General features: G+C 38.2%; 1 protein-coding gene across 1 annotated transcript in view; it reads right to left on the reverse strand.

Annotated features, from left to right (window-relative positions):
• LOC146692387 (clavesin-2) overlaps positions 1–18,448 on the reverse strand; it is a 43,273-nt gene that overhangs the window by 21,391 nt on the left and 3,434 nt on the right. Inside the window, exon 2 of the mRNA XM_085432447.1 lies at positions 16,882–17,056. Within this exon, the coding sequence (XP_085288573.1) occupies positions 16,882–17,056 (175 nt within the window). The remainder of the gene's footprint in view (positions 1–16,881; positions 17,057–18,448) is intronic.

Consider the following 18,448-nt stretch of genomic DNA (forward strand, 5'->3'; position numbering starts at 1 on the left):
AATTTATGCCAAAATATAGCATTTACATATATATAAATCATTCCTAATTATAAAGATTCTTCAGTTTATGTAAAAAGACCAGAGGCTTGAAAAATATAATGAGGCAATGAACACTGACAAAGTGTCCCAGGTATCTAAAGTAACCTTATAGCTTATTTCCTGCACAAAATTGAGACTGAGAGGAAAGGTTACACCAATTAAACTCTCAGCAGGATATACTGCCAACTCCACTCAGGAGCTCTGAGAGCGAAATTAAATTTTTCCCCAACAGAGAGATCAGAAATGTATTTAAATCTCTCTATATATTTTAATTCCGCCTCCTGTGAATTTTCTCTGTCATATCAGGTCTTTGCTAAATTGACAGGTTAATGACCCTGAACATTCAAATCCATCCTTCACAGTGGTGCTTTAGTCTATGTTATGTGATAATAAAGGAGGTTTGTTTCTGAATTGGCTGGAGTTCACAAAGGAACAAGCAAATGGTAAGCTCTTTTTTAAAAATCTGCTAGAGGACTTCTTAGCACTGCCAGGTTTCTGCCCCTGGTCTCTCTCTCTCACTCGCTGTTTGTGTGTGTGTTCGGTGGAGTTGACCTGAGTGTCCAAATTGTGGGCTGAAGCTCAACAGATCTCGCCTTCCTGCCAAACAGACGAAGGGCAGAGGAGAGTGAGACGTAGCAGCAGAGGGCTGATTTTGCCTATCCTTCCTGGTTCACCACTGCATCATGCAAACTGCTAATCTTCATTGAGTCCCTGGATATTAGGGGTGCAACCCAAAGCTGCTGTCTGCATTTGCATTTATATAAAAACATTAAAAAATCAATAAAACACAGTTCAAATCCATAGTCAGAAGCTTACCAGAAGTGAAACTGGAAGAAAAACTGCATTCTTGTTGTTGTATTTGTTTTTGTGAATGCCGATACTGTACATGTTTTCTTTGAGTTTCAGTTGACATTAAACAGTATCTTGAATCATATGTATAGAAATAAAAAAAAAAAGGGTAATGGTTGCCCAATATCAAATTCCCTGAGCAAAGTGACTGATTTCTGTGTCTGAAGGCAATAGGCCGTGCTTGTTTCCAGGATGTGCCAATTTTCCATTCTGCCATTCTTCAGTTCTCTGAACACAGCAGGCATGGAGCTACAAAGTCAGCATGACCCACACACCCACAATAGCCACAATGGCTCCAGTTTTCAATGTGAGTCATTTCAGATAACAAACTGTAATCCAGATCTCCAGATTTGATCTGACCCTCGGTTCCTCGTCTGTCCAAAACTAGCTGCCTTGGCTGTACCAAAGCCTGGTATTAGATTAGATTATTTTAACTGTGAATCATGCAAAACTGCCTGAGAACAGGTCAGGAATACAAATACGAATGTAAATTAGCAGTTAAAGAAAATCAAACTTCTAAGAAATTTAGCCTTGGTATTAGTGCTATCATTAGTTTAAGTTAGTTATTTTAGAAACATGTGGTCTTAATGTTAATATTCTGTGACTTGCATGAAAACAAACACAAAAGTATAAATGGCAAATTCGACCTGTCATCATCCTGATCCAAATAATATATCACGAATATGTGGCTAAAAGAAACCACATTGCCTTTCTTGCCTGGAGCCTGTAAAACAAATATTATGCTTCTGTACTGAAAATCAAATTAACATTTCTTCATGTGCGAAGATGAAACAAGTTCTGGTTTTCTATGTTTCGCCCCAGAAGCTCTTAATGTTGTTTTCGACTCCTTAACTGCCATTTTGGTGTGACATGAGATTAAGTCGGTTTTGCTAAAAGACGAAGAGGCGTTGTGACTTTTCTATCATTTCAATGTCTGTCTTTCATACATAAAAATTAAATATACTGTATAGAGGTTCCATAGAAAAAATAATCTAATTCTAAAGTGTATGTGTGACTTCAAAAGATTTGAAATTTACCAGTTAACACAGGGCAGCTAAATACTATAACATCTTGGCTGTGCAGACTAACATGCTTCTGAAATGTATCCAACTATTACTTTAACTAGTCACATGTTCGACGCTGACATGCGAAGCATTCAGTGCTTTGGAGATTTCACAGTCAAATAGGCACTTAAATCATTCTTTTCAAGTGTATGAACAAAGGGACCAATGCTGCTGCACATTCAATTTCAAAGACTGAATGTGATCTAGAATATTGGCAGAGAATACCAGCTATTGGCAGATTTTCTTCAAATTATCAAAAGCTTATAGCAGCCAAACTCAGTGTAGCTTATTTTATTGAAGTGGGAGAGCATTTGGTCAGATAGCTGCTGTCTTCATCCATCTGCATTTCAGAGATAACGGGCAGAAAGGACAATCTCAATCAATACAGCGTTACTTACAAAGAAAAACCTGGTCAGAAGCTTCTTTGTTCGCTAAAAACTGTCTCAATTTCCTTCTTGCAGACTGAAACGACAGGATAGTGACATTTACAAGGCATGGTGATTGTTGGCAAACTGCCTATCAAGTATCTGATTCCTAATATAATGCAAGACAAAAAATTCTTTGATTCCATTTAAAGTTAACCAGTTTTTCCACCTTATAAATGGAAAATGAATTTAAACTGGATGTCCTGATTACACTGCTTTAGATAAAAAAAGATAAATTACAGGCTGTCTCGTAACCTTTTTATTACACTTCATGGCGATGGAGAAAAGCAGGAGGATTATAAATCAGTAGAGTGGAATTAATGTCCTGAGATAGACTTCTTCCCAATCATAATAAAGTGATATTTTACAGACGATTACTTCTAATGAAGAAACAAAGTGTTTTCATACATTTTAAGCCGCTTCACAAAATATACAGTAGGTCAACATTAATCTCGGGAATTTTCTGCAGCCAGTGTTGGCACAATTTTCAGGAGACCCAGTTATTCTGCAGAGCTCTATATGTTACATAACAATGCTAATGCGCTATATCCACAGAGACCTTGCTTACTGGAACGATACTCTACTGTATATGTTAATGTGGTCTAAATATCTGCAGATATGCAGGCTTGGGGGATAAAAGTGTGTCACTATTGCATATTTTGTCAAAAAATAAACATGGTTAAAGATATACACATACTTTTACAAGCTGAAATAATTTACTGAAAACGTTTTTGTTTGCTCATATTTTACTAAGTCTGTTCTCCATTTACCAGAACCAGTCAAGCCAGATTTACTGATTCTGGTTCGGTCAAAGGGAGTGTTTGCTGCCTAGTGTCACCGTGTGTTTAGCCCACAGAGGTGACTGATGTGTTTGTCTCTGATGCAACAGTCAAACTAGGAAAGTTAGTGTTTGGACACAGAGTCATATGTGTATATGTGACTGTGTAAAATGCACTTGAGGTCGTGTTGCCTTTGAAATGGTTGCTTTGGAGATGGGGATCGTATCTGTAACCAGTCAAAGTCATGATTGGCTGACGTTACTGTGAACTATTATTAAACTATTTTAATTTAGAATTCAGCCACAATCTTGTAACTTGAAACAAAAATTGAAATTCCTCCACAAATAGAGACATAGTTTCTGTAGGAGGAGAATTTAACTGCAAAATGATGCTTATGTATGAATATAACAAGAATACGATGCATTTGCAACGAGTTGAGTTTTGTCCCCTGTTGCAGATATCACCAACTTCCTGGACTGATTGCAACATTGATTGCTGGCAGTCTGTCGACATTACACATCAATCTGTCTGAGATTTATTTGAGGTCAGTCCAAGTCACATCACGATCTCCCATCAGAGAGGTATATTATGAAGGAAGTTCAACACAGTTAGGCTTTCGTTAAAACTCCAGTGGGAGATAATGGGCATTACAATGTCCACTTTCTTTTGAACTGGGTTGCCTCCTCAGGCTCTGTGTGCTGACATAAAAAGTGGGAATTTCCCAGGTCACATGACTTTTCTTACACAGAAAATGAGACCCTCTGAGTGTGTCATCCAATCAGAGACACATTCAGATGTCATTAATCTTGGGATTAATCTTGATTTTTATTCAAGTTAATTATTTTAATGCAGAGTGTGCTCTCAGTGCTGCTGGTTATTTCAAAGATGAAGGCGCGACATTAGAGCTCTGAAACTTTAAACTGCTCAAACAGTAAATTTTTACTGTCCCATAGTCTAATAAAAGATATATGAAAATATCGTTAGTTTGTTGGCAGAGCAAAGTGAAATCAATTTTATTGAATGAACAGGAATTCTTGGTGTGTGTTCCAGTAGCTACAATTCCAGCAGCGTAAAAGAGATTTAGCAGCAGAATCAAGGTTGACAACATTTATACATTTACTGCAAATGAATAAATAAACGTAACAACTCCAGTGACAATAGGCTGCTGTGACATCTGGGCTTCATTTGTAATGTTAGTAAGGTACGGCTTAACAAGTTGCACATATAAAACACATCATGTAATTTACATGCTGTAAATGAAAAAATCTGTGAAAATGTGTCATTTGCCCTCAATTTCAAACTGAAGATAACCGGCTACCAACCAGGTGATGTGTTCAGCATAAATTACCATAGTGATTTAGCCAGGAAATAGAGAGAGCCACATTCATGACACAGAAAACTCTGAATTTTGGTTCAAGCCATTTACACATAAAGTCATTGTACACCTTTCTAGTGACCTATGCAAACACCAGCTACTTACTGTAGATAGGCAAATTTAAAAAAAAAAAAAAAATAGTGCAATCCCAAGACAACCACCAATTTTTCCAACTGCCAAGAAGGTTGCTGCCCTATCTTTTCTCTAGTGTGACTGAGCCATAACATTGTCAGGTCTTGATCCGAAGTACCCTGAAAAGACTCGGCACTACTGAAATCCCACATTCCCACATTCACATGTTGTAGCTGTCTGATGTTTCTTGTGGGAAAATGTTGAAAATATGCAGAACAGATGGTAATGTGGGCTGCTTTTGTTTGTTTTTGTATAGTCCTTGCCATTAACAAGACAGACATCATAACAGACAAAGGAGTGAAACAGAAAAAGAAGTCCAATGAAGGCACGGCCTGTTTTCTCATTCTTTCTTTTTTTTTCTAAATGCCTTTTTAACACTTCTTCCTCTCTGAGTTGAAGCCCAGTTACACCTCTTTTCCTGTTCAAGCCCGCTTTTAAACCAGCCTATGCCTTTATCACAACTGAGTGGTCTGTCTTTTGGAGGACTCCCACAAGTGCGCCTCTGTAGCCTCAACTTTGTCTGAATTCCAGCAGTTGTTCTCTCTGTTTAGCCAAAATAGGCTCAAATGGACATATGGACACCAACATGGTCTCACGAAATACACCTTAGGCTGGAGTAGAAGTGATCATGATTGTTTTGGAAGTTAATCCTGATGGGATTGTTTGGAAAATAACAAATTCCTTTAATGTCTGTTAAAACGTTTCATTGAAAAAAGAAAAATATCAGCATGAACACCCACGAGATTCAGCTCAAATAGATAAAACAAAGGGAGTACGTCTTTATGCTGTTTTTGAAACAGTATGCATGTGTAGCTAGTGAATATTTAGTGTATTCTGGAACATTTAATAATACATTAAACATGGTGTCTTCATATAGCACATAATTCGTTTACAGCATTTTGTGGCGCACTCACTGACACTCAAGTGCCTGTGAGCATCCGCGGAAGAAAGAAAACGAAGATGGAGAAATGTGTTTCTGTCTCAGCACACACACGAACACTCAGACGCACAACAAAAGGGAGCCCATCTGGAGGAGAGGGCAGAGCAGATAGCGAGGCAGTCCGACATGTTGCCGTGGCAACGCAGCAAGGGTGGGATGTAGCAGGGAGGGAGCCGCGGAGGGCGGAGGAAGAACGGAGGAAGAGGGGGGTAAGGTGAAACACACTGTAGCATTCAACTGGCTGCTGACAAAGAGGATGATGATGATGACGATGCTTCTTTGAGGTTGAGAGGAGGGTGAGGCATTTTAAAGCGGAGAGCAATGAATTGTTCGGACTTCATTTTGTTTCTATAGAAAACACTGATTAATGACGAACTGTTGTGATTTAGTGTAATGGCTGAGGTCATTTTTAAACAAAACGAGCGATTACCTCAGTGTGGCTTGAATGCTCTGTCGGCTGTGACAACATTAAAACTGCTCTGCCACTATTGTCCCCGCTGCACAATGTTGGAGTGGCTGAATTGAGTGAAAAGGGACAAAGATAAGGGGGAGGATGATGATGTTGCTGAAGATTTAGGGGGGAGGGCAAAGAAAACAAAAGTAAAAGGGTTTGAGGAGGTGGAGACGGGCAGCAGAACTACTGATGGTTTAATGATGCGAATCAAATATAAAATATTTACAGCTTTTGCAATCTTACAAACAGTGAAATGAAAAGCTGTGATTAATCCTCTGGGGACTATGAGTGTCTCTACAAAGTATCATGTAAATAATCTATTACCATTACATATTAGTGTTAGGATAGAATCAGCAAATACACAATCCACTATTTTATGTTCCTCATTCTCAAAATGTATAAGTACCGATCTGATCTGGCAAATTAAGACTTAATAGGAAAATATGATCATTTAATGTTGGTTATTTAACAGTGTTCTTAGAGAAAGTGCTACCTTCTGTTGCCAATAGCATCTGACTGGCCTTTGGATTTGGCTTTTGTTTTGTTAAAAGTTTTGACTAGAAAAACATTGAAATATATGGATAAAAATCAAATAATTTAATGTATATATAGTATTTTTATTTTTTTCCAATTCATTTTATTTATCCATTTTATTTTTGTATGTAAGCAATGGTTACTTAAGATAAAGAGAAAGAAAATTATCCATCTATCAATTTTCATTCACTTACCTAATTAATTATTAAAGGCATTAAGATGTGAAATGATTACCTTACAGTAAGAAATATTGAAACTCGTATGTAGTGTTGCACTGATTTTGCATTCAGAAAAAAAATAAATAAATAAAAAAATAAGGACCAGGAATGAATTGGCAGCTCATTCATCCCTGAAAAAAAATGTGCTGGTATTGCAGATTTTCAAGATGATATATTTTAGACATCCTGACTGATATAATACTGCACATTTGGAAACTCATATCCATTGTATATTATTTAATTTTTACAGAGAAAAAGGCTGAGTCAGTCAGGAGCTTATTGATTATGGGTGAGCTTGCACATCCTGAGATCCATAAATAAAAACCTGAATAGGACAGAAGAACAGCAAGAAGTGATACAAAATAGATTATTGGGTCTGGCAAACAACCTAACCCCAGTGGATAAAAATACAGGTAGCGTTTATGATGCCCAACCAATAAGCAGAATTTAATGTATTTTTGATTGGCTGAGATATTTGGCATAATGTCTCTTTTCTCATTGCATATGTTACACGATCCAAAAGAAGAAACCGGAACATCGGTGACACAGGCTATTGTAATGCATGAAGCAGCTCGTGTAGAAAGTTAAGAAAGTTTTAAGAAATGTTTGATCTTTCTTGTCATTGGTTGGATCTCAAACTAATGAAAATTAAAATCCATGGAGAAGAGATGAGATCCCAAACATTCATATTCAGGACAAATTCATCTGGTTTCACTAGAATCTGAACAATAGTCAGTTTCTGTGAAAAAGAAAAATTACCCACAAACTGATCGATATGACACTGAGTTTAACCTCATGCGCAGTTTGGGTGAAGACTCATTTGGTGATCGTTGTATGGAAGTTTTACTAAAATCTAACTAATATATTTAGGAGAAATGCACGAATGGACACCTGGCACCTGACCTTGTACTGTAAATCTATCCATTTATACTCACAAACCTTAATAATATTTATTTTACAAGGCTACATCCAAACCAGTGTCAGCGTTCAGCTTTCAGCTTGGAGGGAGGTCGTGTGAAGCAGTTTGTAAACTGAAAAATGGCTAGAAATTCTATCATATAGTAACACAGCTCTTTGGTGTACTCAATCGATTTTCAGAAATTGGATCATATATAGTGACATAGTAATGTAGACAGAACTGATGGCACACATATAAAAGCATTACAGAAATATATAGAATATATAGATTTAAGAATAGCAGGATGTTGGCGCGCGGCTTTGCTGTGATGCACTTTGTTTGTGGAGAGAAAGCTGCTACTCCATTTGGCTTTAATTATTTAATGGAAGCAGAATCTCATTACGCTTTCTGCTAAAAACACAAAATGAGAGCAACCATTGGATTTCCTAACACCCCCCCCCCCCCCCCCCCCATAAAAAACAACACATAAACTGTGCGATGGACAAAATCTAAATAACGCAGTCCTTCCAGCTGATCTGTAAATCTGAGCCAAGTTCCGCACACAGACAGAATATCACTGCTTTTCACATGATTTTTAGGACATTAAAGTTAAACGCTGCATCCTTGAATGCAGCTTAAACACATGAAGCTGCAAGATTGAGTCCACTGACTGTCAGCGACTGCACAGTCGGTTACCCATCAGATTCAGGACAGCTCATTCATTACAGTGAGTGGCAGGTAGTTGATCTGAGGTCAGATGGCGTCAGACTGTGACAGATCACGTTAACGAGGTGATTCACAAATCTAAACCTCAGGAACAAGACAGCATGAGAAGCTGCTGCAGTCCACTGTATGATACAACATGTTACACTCATGACACAGAAATAATGTCAGTGTAGACAATAAAATCTGTCAACAAGATGAAGAGCTAAGAAAATATAATTTCTTACTTTAGTGGTAGTGTGTCCACAACTAAATGTTTAATGCTTTTCTTGTTTTAAGATTTTTCAATGTTCCTCTGTTTTTTAACCTGCCTTAAAAATCTCTAAAGTCATTTGTATGACTTTTCTTGAACTGTTTTTTCATGTAAAACCTGTTCATATATTACTTTAAATCATACTTTTGAGAAGAACACCCTTAAAGAACCACACAGTACCACACAGCTCTAATCCCTCTGTAACACTGTAATCCTGGAGGATTATGTCAGGATGGGTTTGAATCCCATTTTGCGCACACTTTATTACCTCCTGTGTTTCTTATGACACTTGAATGTAATCTAATTTACACACAAAGAAATGTAAGTGGAAGGTAGTGCTTCACACAGTCGAGTAAATCAGTCATGAACTGTGTTGTATGTTCTTATAGGCATAGGAACACAAATCCCAAAGAGCACCATCTGTCTGCAGCAAACAATGAAGCAGCACATTAAACAAAGACTGCAGAGAAGTTCAGCTTAAGGACACAAACGCTGTTGCATCAGATACTAACTCAGAACTCTTGCCCCGTTGACTGTGTTCTGACATAAATCGGTAAGCAGGGCAAAAAAATAAAAACATTAAAAAAAAAACACAACTGGAAGGATTGTTTTTCTAGGTGTGTAAGAAAAAAGATGGTAGAAGACACACAACATAAGATCTACAATCACTGAAGAAGATATTTCACACATGTATTCCAAACCTTTAGACTTCAAAATCTGCAAACCACAATGACAAGAAATCTCAGAGACTTACGGCCATGCTTCTTTAAAAGTGTCCATTATATCAACTTTCTGCTGTTTTTGTTTCCTTTATTGTGTCACGCTTTTTGTGCACATAAAACATTTTGCAAAGTTTGTATAAAAGGAGATACTCACTGTCTAACTGCTGCTGAACTGCCTGAGACACACTGTTTTAGGATCCAGGCTTTTTTCTATAACATACCTAAACTGGTGTTTAACACTCTGGTTTGATTCTCGACCAGGAGCTAGTTTGGTGCGCCTTCAAAATGAGCCACTGCCTTACTCATATTTTCATCATGTTAGAGTTTCTAACTGATGGCTCTTAAAGGGCCGTTCATTGATTTAAGATCATGCCACTGCCAAATCTAGAATGAATCCCATTCATTTCCACCTGAAGGTACCAAAAAGCTGGTCTAAACACAACATCACCAAAAAAAGGCCAAAAGTTGGGACCAACTGTGGGTGGAAAAGAGGTATTACGTGTTACATAAACTAATGTCTGACAGGTCAGCTGACCAAACGTTTTAGAAGGGAAAGACAGGAGCAGATGAAAAGGATGTGCTGCATCAGAGTACCACATGAGTACACTGATGCAATGCCACTTTCTTGGGTTTAAACATACTGCAGCAGCATCGTGTCTTATGTCAACACGGTGAGCCTATAAACCAAAGTGAAGTTGTTTAGCGATGCTGTGCCACATTTGGCAAAAACCGAACACAACATATCAACGCAAACACCTCGTACCAGCTGCCAAGCACAGCACAGCCAACTATGACCTCCTCTGTATCCTAAAGTATTCTAGAGTGAAATATGAGGTCATCTGTCAGGCAGCTTGGCCCAAACTGAGAATGAAGGTGTTGCAAAGGTTCAGTCAAAATCTAGACCTCAACCCAAATTAAACGCCCAGATGAAAGCTGTGTAAACAAATGCTCATAAACAATGATGTTTATGAGCATCATTGTTTATGAACAGTCATACAGAGCACAGTTACTTCAAATTATTCCTGCTCAAAGTGGATCTACATGTAACTGAAATTGGGTATACTTCATTTCTTACAGCCATTCATAGAATACCATAAAGGCTTATAATGTTGTTAGCATTCATCAATGAACGAGATAGGCTGTCTTAATCATTGGACAGAAGTGGACACATAATAGCTAAAGACAGTATACACATTGGTTTAGGGTTTTTTTGTTGTTAATGTTGAAAAAAAAAAACAGGAGCGGGATTAATTAGCTAACTTAACGGTTATAGCTTTAGGCTAAGAAAATATAAATCTCCAGTCAAAGACCCAGCAGGGGGTCAACTTAAGCCTGGAACGTGGTTTGTAAAGAACTGGCAGAAACGTTGAATTTGCTGATCATATTTGTGCAGTCATGCTGATAAACCCTTAATGGCTAGCATGATCCTCCACACAATCACAACAAAGCAGAGAGTATGTTGTTTATTCTCTTTAACAGTCAGTGATAATGGGTCATGGAGTAAGACAGAATAAATGACCCCATCACTATCGCTGTCCCCCCATATTTCCTGTGTGCGTCTTGGATTTGCACTTACAGAGAAAAATAATAAAAAAATAAATAAAAGCCCAAAAGATAATCCTCAGAAAAACACAATCAGTCGTGTATTTGCAGATATAAAAATGAACACAGAGCCCTCGAAGGGGCCCCAGCAGGGATCCAGACTTGCTTCTTCTGTGATCTGTTCACAATACTGAGCTACAAATTTGGATCCCACTGCATGTGGCCTGCATGCTATTTCCTTAAAACTAACACTATCAGGGTTGCCATGACAAACTTTAAAGCACAGATGAAGCAGTTTGAGCACCAATTCAAGAATGTCAAACTAGCTTATTTTGGGATGGTTAATATTATTTATCCACCGAAAGGCAAACTCAACTGTCAAGCTCAATTTGAATTAATTTCAAGGTAAGTGGAATTGATTTGCCGTAGTTACATATTCAGCCTGTTTTTCAGCTGATAGGAAGGAAGTGTGGAACATGCAGTGAATTGTGGTCACAGCACTACTGAAAACCATGCAAGAAAAACAAGAGATTAACCAAAACCTAAAATAAACAAACGTTCACCCCTTTTGGTTTTGAGATTGATAACAGTTCCTCTAAAACACTAATGATACTGCATGCTTGTAGCTGCTTTTACATGTCTCGTTGGTGTCAGTTCATATCGACGTCAGAAAATCCTGCAGAACGAACTGAAAAGTCTTTAGAAACAAAGAGAAACATGGACAGCAGCGTATGAAGTTGCTGACGTGCAGAAAAGTTTAACTCAGGGATGCATTTGGTGTAAATTTGGGGCGATCGTGGCTCAAGAGTTGGGAGTTCGCCTTGTAATCGGAAGGTTGCCGGTTCGAGCCCCGGCTTGGACAGTCTCGGTCGTTGTGTCCTTGGGCAAGACACTTCACCCGTTGCCTACTGGTGGTGGTCAGAGGGCCCGGTGGCGCCAGTGTCCGGCAGCCTCGCCTCTGTCAGTGCGCCCCAGGGTGGCTGTGGCTACAATGTAGCTTGCCATCACCAGTGTGTGAATGTGTGTGTGAATGGGTGGATGACAGGTTGTGTAAAGCGCTTTGGGGTCCTTAGGGACTAGAAAAGCGCTATACAAATACAGGCCATTTACCATAAATCAGCCTGAAACTACTTCAAATTCTCACACCCAAAAAAGCTCCGTACATTAGTGTGAGTCAGCTGCTTTCAGTGCACTTAATGGTTTAAAGATTCACAACCAAACCTGCTCAGACTGAAGTGACTCACTGACTGTTTAACAGTATTCAGATCTCTCTCTGAGTGTGTGGGAATGATTCAGGCTTAATTCTGCTGTACAGAGGCTGAAATGCAATATTTAATGCATTTCCTAGGTGTTTATTTGGATTAAAAATTATTATTTGGGGAAAATTGTGCCACAAATGCAATTTATATGCACCTAACTTGCAGCACGATCCTTTATTAGCTTTTGAATTTGGGTTCATTTAAAAGGCCCTCTGCTCCGAGTATACTGGAGTCTTCTGACTTTTAAACAAGAAAAGTATGTAGTTCAGGTTTTAAGTAGTGGTATGTGTATTCTCCTTATTATCATTTAGCAAAATTTACAAAAACAGAGAAAACTACGTGTGTAGGGTCCTATGTATTTTTAGCTGTGAACTAATACGTATTTGTGGCTCCAATTAATATTCAACACACCAGGACAGCGTTTGTTTGTGTGACTGAGTCAAAACAAACAAGTGTAAGAGTGTACTCGTGTTATTCAGGAACATATTAATTAAGGTGGCACAATGATGGATTTTTTAATATTGTTTAGGCTTTAATGTAGCTCAGTGGGACAAAGAAATAAAGCATATGAGGCACGGGACACATGCACAAACACAATAACTGTTCGCAGGATACATTGGTACTTTATGGCATTTGCGGTAATTAAAAAAAAATGCTGACAATAGGAAAGTAAAGGCCATAGGCCATCAGAAATTATATTCTTCTTTTCATATCCTGAGAAAAATAAGACTGAATTGATCACCACAGCCATTTCGATTTCAGTGTCTAGTTTTTCTTTTTGCATTTTATTTCTCAAAGTAAAACCAATTAAACCACCTTATCGCACCTATTTTCGTTGTTTTCTGCACCAAGGGATGAACATTGTTAGATTATAATATTATTTTATGCCATGTTATACCCCTAATTAAAGATTGTGAATTATTATGTAGTTTTAGTTTGCATTATTCTCCTGAATCAGAAGAAGCTGATAACTATTGCATTAGTTAAACTGATTTGCATTACATTAAACTGCTGACTTGTTGTGAATGAATGATATTGTTTTATGATGCATTATACTGCTGAGTTATAAGAAATCTAATTTGTCTGAGTAGAAGAGAACAGAGTGTGCTGGAGTTTTCTGCCCCATTTCAGCAGGAGCAGATAAACAGGGAGCCAAGGTCGTAGCTTAGGCGCTGTGTGAGAGAAAGCATGTGAATGTTTAGGCTTTGTATGATAAGGTGGAGGCACCAGAGGCTATAAAAGTTTGAGCAATGCTCCACCATTTTGAGATTTTGAGGCTGTCTGCATCAGTGTCCATCTCCCACGTGTGTGATCATTAAATCATCGTTTGACTCAACCCGACCGGACCAGTGTTGTTATTGTGGTTTTTCTCTTGTCTCCATCCCCAATATTTTGAACCTTAACAACATCCATTCGGCCAAGCAGTCGCACAGTTAGGAATGACTCAGGGCTCAGCTAATAGCTCCCATCAATAATTCAGGCTCTAATCTGTGTCTGGAGAGCCGTCAGAAATGTGTTATGTATGGACTCATCACAGTGATGCACTGGCTTGAGTCTACAGTTATTTCCTCCCCTTGAAAAAAGGGAGGATTTTTCACTCACCAACATACCACATCAACTGTGTGCTGACAGCAGAAAACTAATGTTTACAGAAAGTGGAGGAGGTGGAAAGGAGCATCAAAGTATCCGGCTAAAGAAGAAATGCACTTTGCTAACGTCTTTGTCTTTGTGGGGATTAGTAGAAATGTGACTTTAGGGAGCATAGTTCAGTCTCTTCTAAGAAGAATTGCTGATTAGTTTGCAAAATAGCAGGATTTTGCCAACTAGTGACAATAAGACTAGTCACCTATATTTAGACCAATGAGAATTTGGCCAGATGGAAGTATGTTGACCAAACAACTGACCAGTGAACCCTGAGACTATCTCCAACACATAATTCATAAGAAAAAGCAAAGGGTAAATGATAATTAATTAATTAATTCTATCATTATAATGTGTATAATGATACAAAAAAGTGTACAATTCTGTATAATTTGGTACAAAGCCATGATATTAACATTACCAGACCACTGCAACCCTAACCACCCTAATATACACGTAAATACACACAACAGTTACAAAATGCTTTTAGGCATGTAAACAGTTCAGACTGTTCAGACTGTTATAAGCTGATAAGAGGGCAACAGTAACTCAAATAACCACTCATCACAACCAGAAGAGCATCTTTTAACATACAACACATCAAACCTCTAAGAAGATGAGCTACAGCAGTAAAGTCCACACCATCACACGTATCAGTTATGAACAGGAAACTCAAGCTGCAACACTGGGTCACCAACACTGGATGAGAGAAGCTTGGAAAAACATTGTCAGGTCTGAGAAGTTTTGATTTCTGCTGACATTTGGATGGTAGTCAGACTGTGGTCTAAACAACATGAAAGCATGGACCCATCCTGCCCAGTTCTGATGTTGGATCTTGGCACATTTTGGGCCCTTTGCACCACCTGAGCATTGTTTAAATGTCACAGCCTACCTCAGTATTTTTGCTGACTGTTTCCATCCCTTCTGACCACACTGTACCCATCTTATGACAGCTGCTTTCAGCAGGATAACACAACATGTCATAAAGGTCAGATCATCTCAAACTGGTTGTGCCTGACAATGAGTTTGCTGTACTCAAACTCACTGTCACTAGATCTCAATCCAACAGAGCACATTTAGGGTGTGGTGAAATGGGAGATTCACATTGTGGATGTGCAGCCAGCGTTTATGTGGCTCAACACTTTTTTGAATCTATGCCATGAAGAATTGAAGCAGATCTGGGAAGGTGAACTTAACAAACTGTCCGCTGAGTGTAAATTATACAGTGAGAATTTCATGTTACTGATCAATGTTTCCTGTCATTATTTGAAAGAAAATCTTCTGTTTTCGGCTTGGTTTCCAGAATATCAGAAGCACCGGTTCAATCATTCAAAATGTAGCTGCGAAAAGTCACCAGTCATTACAGCACTGGATGATTTCTACATTTTATTTCTCTCTGAAGTGAAACATATATATTGTCATCATGCTCAAACCCCTAAAATCACAGGTAACACGACCAACAAGTCTCCTATGGACCAAACAACAACAGCTGTTGCTATGGAGGCCTTTTACACAGTACCAACTACAAAGGTAAGGTAATTTGATAACCGTCATTACTCTCAGCCTTCTTTATATTCAAAAGAGGGTTTGATGCAGGTCCTGTTTATCAGCAGCAACATTAGATTTTTGGAAGGTAAACACTCTATTCTCACAGAGGTATACGGAAAGCTTCTGTCGTGCTTGTTTTACCCTCAGGGAATTTGCAAGAAAAAAACCACAGGATCCAAATTAAGTGTAAAACTCAAACGATGCAGTTGTGACACTTTGGTATCCATCACAGACATATCAGGTAATTTCTCAGACCACGCTGCGTCTCACTCAACACTTCCCTCAAGAAACACTTCCCCTTAGATTTCACTTGACTAATGGGGCTCAACACAAATTGGCAGATGATTCACAGAGATGTCGAGAAAGCAATAACAACCTCCCTTATCTATGTACACACACACACACACACACAAATTTTTCCAAGATTTCAGAGAACATTACATTGACTTTCATTTAGTTCATTCAGAAGTAACTCTTACTTACCAACCCTTTGTCCTAACCTTATCTTAAACTTTGATGTATGTTATGGGCACTTTGTCCCCATAAAGAAGACAAATCCCCTAATGTGACTACAGACAGATTTATGTCACCACAACACGAGTAATTGTCACCCAAACACAGCAATAAGCAAGACCTTTCCTCTCGGGTTTGGCTAGTGACACGAGGACAGCGCTATATGCTGCCTGTGAGTCTTTTCTCCCGTAACCTATTTCAGTAATAACGTTAAAGGTGTTTGTGACGGCTAAGAAGACTAATGCGTTTTCATGCCATGATAAAAATCGTAACTATAATAATATAAATGTCATATCTCACTTCATTTCTCTGTTTACACGATAAAAGCTGGAATACCACCTCTTATTAGCAAACTGACAACCAGTAAAAATCACTTTTTTTTACATCATCTACCTGCCAAATGAGGCTTGAAAAGAAGAAGAAGAAGAAGAAATACCCAGCAGTGCGTAATCAAAATGGAAATGTCATTATTTTTTTCCTCATGCGATTTAAAGAAGCTCACAGCTTTAACATGGTGCTTGACTTGTTCCTAAGTGGAACATTTCGATTGCAGAGAGGATGATGGAAAGAGGGCTGGAGGTTTGTTCCGGTGCTGTAGCAAAATCAAAAATAGTACTTTAGAGAAAAGTAAAGCTTACGATTTTACAGAAGAGGGAAAATAAAGTTGGTCAGGGACAAGACTATAATTGTAGAAGCTTAGAATATAGGATATTTATCCTATTTACTATGTTAATCGATGTATAAGTTGCTAACTTTTTGCTCTAGTGTCAAATATATTCAGGAAATAAGAATAATTTGCCACTAACATATTAGGACATTCGATATGATTGTAAAGTGTGAAACAAAATGAAACTAAAGCTTTTCGTACAGGATTTAAGAACAATTCTGGTTCAGGATCAAATAAATCATTTTCATGTTTCGGGATGCAAACTGCAGCTCTGGAGTCAGAGTCAGATCCAACCCAGCTCCTTACCTGTAGTCCCTCAATCGCCAGTCGCAGCATGCTGGGAGTCAGTTTGGATGCCTGCTTGAAGGTGAAGTTACTCCAGTCAATGATGAGGATGAAGCCGTTGACCTGCAGCTCGGGATCTTCTATCATAGATTCCAGTGACAGCAAGATAGCCCTCAGTATGTCCACAAACGTGTATCTGAGACGAATGTAAGATAGCTTTTAATTTAACAAAATAGCAGAACAGATTTTACAGTCATGAAGAGAAATGAAAAAAAGTATATATATTGACGGTTTGACGAGCTAAGGAGATGAAGGACATTTGTAAAGTTAAAAGTTGAAAATATCAAACATCTCCCAGCTACACTTTCTCAAATTCGAGGATTTATTGCAGCATTTGATTGCAAGATAAAAAAAAATCTCTGGTTTGAGTTCTGATTAGACGGGTCAACACCGCGGACATCAAACTCGCTCATGACAAACTTTGATAAAGCCTTTGACATTTGCTAACATTGACTAAAGAATTTATTAAATAAAAAATGTTACTTGAATCAGTTAAAAGACAAGAGTGCTGAACTGCCCTCATTCATAAATCTCATGAAAGAGCTGTAGACGGTATCTCTGAATCAGCCTGACACAACTTTGTCAGTAAAATTTATTGATAACCTTCACTCAATTTAATTTGGTCATGAATTAATTATAGGTCTTTAGTTCCTTTGTGCCACAAAATGGTTGTGAAAAAGCTCAAATGTATCTGCTGGGTGTTTTCAGGGACATTTTAATTGCTGTCATTGGTGACTGTGTGGTCCCTGGTGCTACTTTCGTCCATCCCTGTGGGTTTTCATCCAGCTGATACCTCAGATGCTTCACGTACCTATTTAACACTTGTGCTTTTTTTCCTGTTTTTTGTTGCCCTTCATTATCTTATCTCGCTCTTCATCTTTCTCTGCTTCCTTATCAAGAAACCTATTGCCTTAGTCTACAGATAATGTACTTTTTAATTAGCTTATCAGGCAGCAAAACAGATGTCCTTTTCATAATTGCGGGCACAAGTTGAGGCGTCTACTAGTTGAGACTACTAATAATATATCCAGAATATCCAACATAGCTTTTAAGTCTTTCTAAACTGCACTGGACAGAAACAAAAGCATAACATGAAACACCCAGACAGATTTCACAAACTGATTCATGTTCAGAGAGGAGCGATCAATCATTTATTTTATTTTAATCTTATGAATGCAATTAAAACTTGCAAACTTTTTCTACTTGACACCACACTAAAACATAAAGGTTTTATCACACTATGTGTAGTTTATGTGATCAAAGTCATGCGAAAGCGAGCGAGATCTGTCGGGTTATTGTTATTTCCTTGTTTTTTATTAGATACACGGTAAATTATTTGTTGTGTAATCAGACATGTGGAACAGATGGTGGACGTCTCTACAGATTCTGGTTATATCCAAAACAATAAACAAGCCCGATTCTATATTGAAGCCAAATAAACTGCAACTTAGAGCTTTAATATGAGTCAAGTTTCTAGCCTTGAACCAGTCTGGCTCAGTCTGTGCTGTTATTTATGAGACAGTAAAGC

The sequence above is a fragment of the Copadichromis virginalis genome, linkage group LG15 (genome assembly GCF_057382275.1).
Source record: "Copadichromis virginalis isolate Kocher_CV1m ecotype Utaka linkage group LG15, C_Virginalis_male_GT1.1, whole genome shotgun sequence".
NCBI lineage: Eukaryota > Metazoa > Chordata > Actinopteri > Cichliformes > Cichlidae > Copadichromis > Copadichromis virginalis.